The sequence below is a fragment of the Capsella rubella genome, unplaced genomic scaffold (genome assembly GCF_000375325.1).
Source record: "Capsella rubella cultivar Monte Gargano unplaced genomic scaffold, Caprub1_0 scaffold_2, whole genome shotgun sequence".
Lineage (NCBI taxonomy): Eukaryota > Viridiplantae > Streptophyta > Magnoliopsida > Brassicales > Brassicaceae > Capsella > Capsella rubella.
Genome location: NW_006238922.1, coordinates 7,396,082 through 7,400,621, shown reverse-complemented (window position 1 = coordinate 7,400,621; position 4,540 = coordinate 7,396,082). Strand labels below are relative to the sequence as shown.

At 34.4% G+C, this 4,540-nt stretch overlaps 1 protein-coding gene across 1 annotated transcript; it reads left to right on the top strand.

Moving 5' to 3' along the window:
• The first annotated feature begins 2,643 nt into the window (after positions 1-2,643).
• Positions 2,644-3,726, top strand: LOC111832157 (putative F-box protein At1g65770). The gene has a single exon (XM_023788496.1). It carries the CDS (start codon positions 2,644-2,646, stop codon positions 3,724-3,726), a length of 1,083 nt encoding a protein of 360 aa, XP_023644264.1.
• The last annotated feature ends 814 nt before the right edge of the window (positions 3,727-4,540 follow it).

The window sequence follows — 4,540 nt, the reverse complement described above, 5'->3', positions numbered from 1 at the left end:
ATAAACGCGATTCAGTCAAGTGTTGGAACTTGTTTTTGACAAAGTGGTTTTGATCACTTTTCGGTGGATTTTCCGTTGAAATACAGTTCTATAATACAGTTCCTCTATTTTACAAGCAAAAATAAAAAAAAATACATTGGAGATGGTCTTACATTAAATTTATATTTTTTCTTAGTTTGTCATTAATTATATTTTTTGAGTAAATAGTTTTAGTGGTCATATAAACGATTCCAAAAACAGTTTTAGTGGTTAAAGAAACTATGTCAAAGTGAAAGTAAATAGACATATAATTGGTTAAATGTTTTCATATAGATTTTTTATAGGTGGTGATAAAATATATATACACATTTTTTAGTGGTAAAGCATATAGTAAAATCTGGATTCATGAATAAGGCAATCTGGATTCTTCCTCTGAGTTAGTAACAGGAAAAACCATTGTTCAGGAAAATAGTCTCTTGAGTTTAGACCTGAAAATAGCTAGGTGGATTGTTCAAGCGATGTTATGGAGAAATATTGTCTTCAGTACAATCCAGTAAGTTAATACTTGTTTCATCAAAATCTCATCAATTCTTTTCTTATGCAAACATCACTAAGGTCGAACTCTGCACTAGTATGTTCGAAAATATGTTCCACTATGCACTGCTTAATTTCTTAAAGGTCCCAACAAAGATTTTTTTTCTAGAAAATGGCATATAGAATGCAAATTCTGTATCAGTTTGAATGCATGTTCTCTGTACCAAGGTGTACATCGACTCTATGAAAGCTTTGTGGAGTGTTGTGGAGAGATTTACATTATGGACCACCTCTTTGGAGAGATTTCTTAAAAGAGAAAAACGACAATGTACGAGTCTTCTCAAGGTTGTTTCCTAATGTTTGTTACTAATTTTCTCTAAATCTTGCTTAAGGATAATTTACTTTCTTGATAATCATCTTAATAAAAAATGAAAAAGCTTCCTTTCTCTCTCATTTTTGGTATAGACAAAGGGTATTATAATAGTCATATGCAGCACGAGTACTTCTATGTGGTGACCATCCCCGTCTCCGGTACCTTTTGGAAACGCCGACTCTATAGGGACTCTATAAGGATGCCCTTCGATGTTTGGAGGAAAATAACAACGAATTTTTGACATTTGCATCGGTTTTATTTCATTCCTAGCACTCTTACGAGTTGGATTGTGAGACACCGTTTTGCGGAGAGGCTTAAATGAATTGATTTGGCCACCAATGTCATCAAAGTGCATTTATCTTTTCGGTCAAAGGTCTTGAGAGAACTCCACAGTTAAGCGTTTTTATGCTGGAGTAGTCAAAGGATGGGTGACCTTCCGGGAAGTGGTTGTTGAAACTGTGTGAGTGAGGCTAAAACACAGGGAAAGATCATGTGGTGATTTTTAGGGTCGGTAAACAAGTTTTTAAGCCTCCCAGACGTAATTAACCGACCGTCGGATATTAATGGGCTCATGAGCCTAGTGAGAGGACGTGAGGCCCATTAAGAGAGGTGAGACCATGGGTTAGTGGTGAACATGGGGCCCACTAGAGAGATGGCGGTCGGGGCGTTACATGAATATTTTCATTTTTCGTTTTTCTAAAACTTAAAGGCTTTTCCCCTCTTTCTTTTTCTTTTATTTTTTCTAATTATTTCTCACTCTAGGATCATTTCTTATATTTTTATTGAAGTAGACATGTCGTACCCATATCTATAAATTTTGATTTTGCCGTTTTCTATCCCTGTTTCCATACCATGTTCTAGTTCTTGTACCCACTTTAGTGTTGTTTAACATGTTTATGATAAATTCAGCTTGAGTTGACAATGGAAGAACAAGAAATGATATCATGATTTTCACTGACTAGATTGTGACAATAAGAAAAAAAACATAACCACCCGGGTATATCATATTGTATATAGGATTGTCACCATGGACAATAAGATCATATTATTGCCCATCTAGCTGGACTCGTATTTGCTTGAATGCATGGAGAACAAAAAAAAAGCTGTGTTATCACACAATCGACTCCATAACTCTCTTATTGATAAGGTTTTAGAAAAAACCAAATAAATTTTTGAAATATCCTAAAAATTAACCCAAATCGCACAAAATGTTAAACTCCACAAAAGTTATATAAAGTCACAAAACATTAACTTTTCTACATTTTGAAAAAATGATTCTGCTATATTTACAATTCAAAATATTAATTTTTTAGTGATTCCACTATATACCACTATTGAGTTAAGATAATAAATACCTAGAAACGCATAATTAATCTAGCTACTAACACAAACTTTTTAGCGTCTTATATTTAGTTTAGAAAATCTTAAGCATGTTCAGTTCGTTATCATTCAGTTATTTCAAGATTCTATAAAACATACCACTTGGGCCTTATGTAAATCAAGTCCATTTTGGTATAAGAAAATCAATTCATCTTTTGTTTCCGAAAGAGGAAAAAAAATTTAGTCAAAGTCATACAAAATATTTCATACCAAGTGTGACAAATGATATACAAGAAAGTTATTAATGGTAAGAAGCCAATGGAATAAGAAATGAATAAAACGTATTTGCTAATATTTTACAGCAACTTAGAAGTTTATAAAACGTTCCCAATATTATTTGACTTGCAAAAAACCAAAACGAAACAAAGACGAGAGAAATGGCTGATTGGTCTAACTTACCAGAGGAGCTCCTATTCTCGATCGCTGTTCAGTTGTTCTCGGTTGTCGAACTACAACGTTTCAGAAGCATATGCAGATCTTGGCGCTCCTCCGTTTCGGGCAACAACAATCTTTTCCCAAACCGCCCTCTCATCTTGATCAATCTCACCCAATGGTTCGGCTTTGTCAACCTATTTCTGTCACGTGCCGCCTTTTTCCGCGTTGCTCTCTCCTCCTCCCCGAGCCAAGGCTGGCTTATCAAATCCGACATGGACATCAACTCCAGAAAATTCCGTCTCATCGACCAGTTCTCGCGCCTTCCAATGAGATATTTTCTTCCGGGCGTTAATCTTCTGAAGTTTACTTTCTCTGAGATTGGAGAAACTTATGAGCTTCAAGACCGGCACACGAGAGATACATTTTTATCCAGAAAAGTGGTGCTTGTCAAAGTTGTGGAAGGAGAAGCTCAGCATAATAATATTCTTGGACTCAGCCGCCAAGGGAAGATCACGCATTGGGATGGAAATAACTGGAGAAAACTCACAAAAATGGATCTGAAAACTGATCACACTTTTTTCTGTGATCATTTTTCTGACATTATAGTTCACAAAGGACTAACTTACGCCTTGGATACACGAGGCACTGTTTGGTGGATCAGTTCCGGTCTTGAAATATGTATGTACGTCGGGCTTCCACTCGGTGATAACATCAGCCTTCCCGAAGACAAGAGCTTTGTTGAATGCCGCGGAGAGCTTTACATTGTCGACCGCCTTCGTGAGAGAAAACCTTACGTCTATGTTCCGAATCCTAAAACAACTGATTTTAAGATTTATAAGTTTGATGAAGAATTGGGAAAAATGATTGAGGTCCAGTCCTTGGGAGACAATGCATTTGTGATGGCTACCGATACTTCTTTCTCGGTTTTGGCTCAGGAGTATTACGGATGTCTCCAGAATTCTATATACTTCAAAGATGCCGAGGAAGATCAGATGAAAGTGTTTAAGCTAGAAAATGGTAGCATTACAACAATGTCCCAACCTCCTCAGAGTTGTTTTCAAATGTTTGTTCCTACCTTTCTATGAGTCTTGTGAAAGCTACTTAGCTTCCTTCATATATATTAAGAGTATCCATTATCTTTAATGAGAAAACTTTGCCTTTTATCTTTATTATTGGTATAACATAGCTGATTTGGTTGTAAATGTTTCCATTGACTTCATAGAACTTTACATGTGGTGTCGCCAAGTCAGTTTATCTCTTGACGCTCTAAGACATCTACAGTTTCAATTCCTTCATCCAATTTCATTTTCAAGGTTTTGTGAAGAAAGTTTCTATACAAATCGTAATACGCCACCCTCCCGTATTAATTTTCACCACTCCAATACCAAATTGTTATCATTATCATCTAGACCAATTTTTCTAAAATATCCTTCCAATTTTTCATATTGTTAACGACTTGACCGACTTGTCAAGACCAAGTTTTTCATATTTCAATTTCAATTCCTTTATCCAATTTTACTTTCAAGATTTTGTTATTTCTGATGTGGCCGCATACAAAGCTTCAAATAACTCTTTCATTAGTAACAGATATTACAAAGATCATGTACACAAGAAAATAAAATAATTCAAGTCAACATCAAATAAAAGCCATTAGTGGTATGATATCTGAATAAAAAATGAAATAATATTTTTGCAACCTGATTCAATGTATTCAACTTTCATTTATGGATTATATTTATTTATTTTTTCTGTAAAAGTTAAAACCACAATTCATTTGGAGCCTAAATAAACTTTGAAATCATATTAGGTTTTATTTGAAAATACAAAACCTAATAATATATATATATATATATATATATATATATATATATATATATATATATATATATATATATCTTA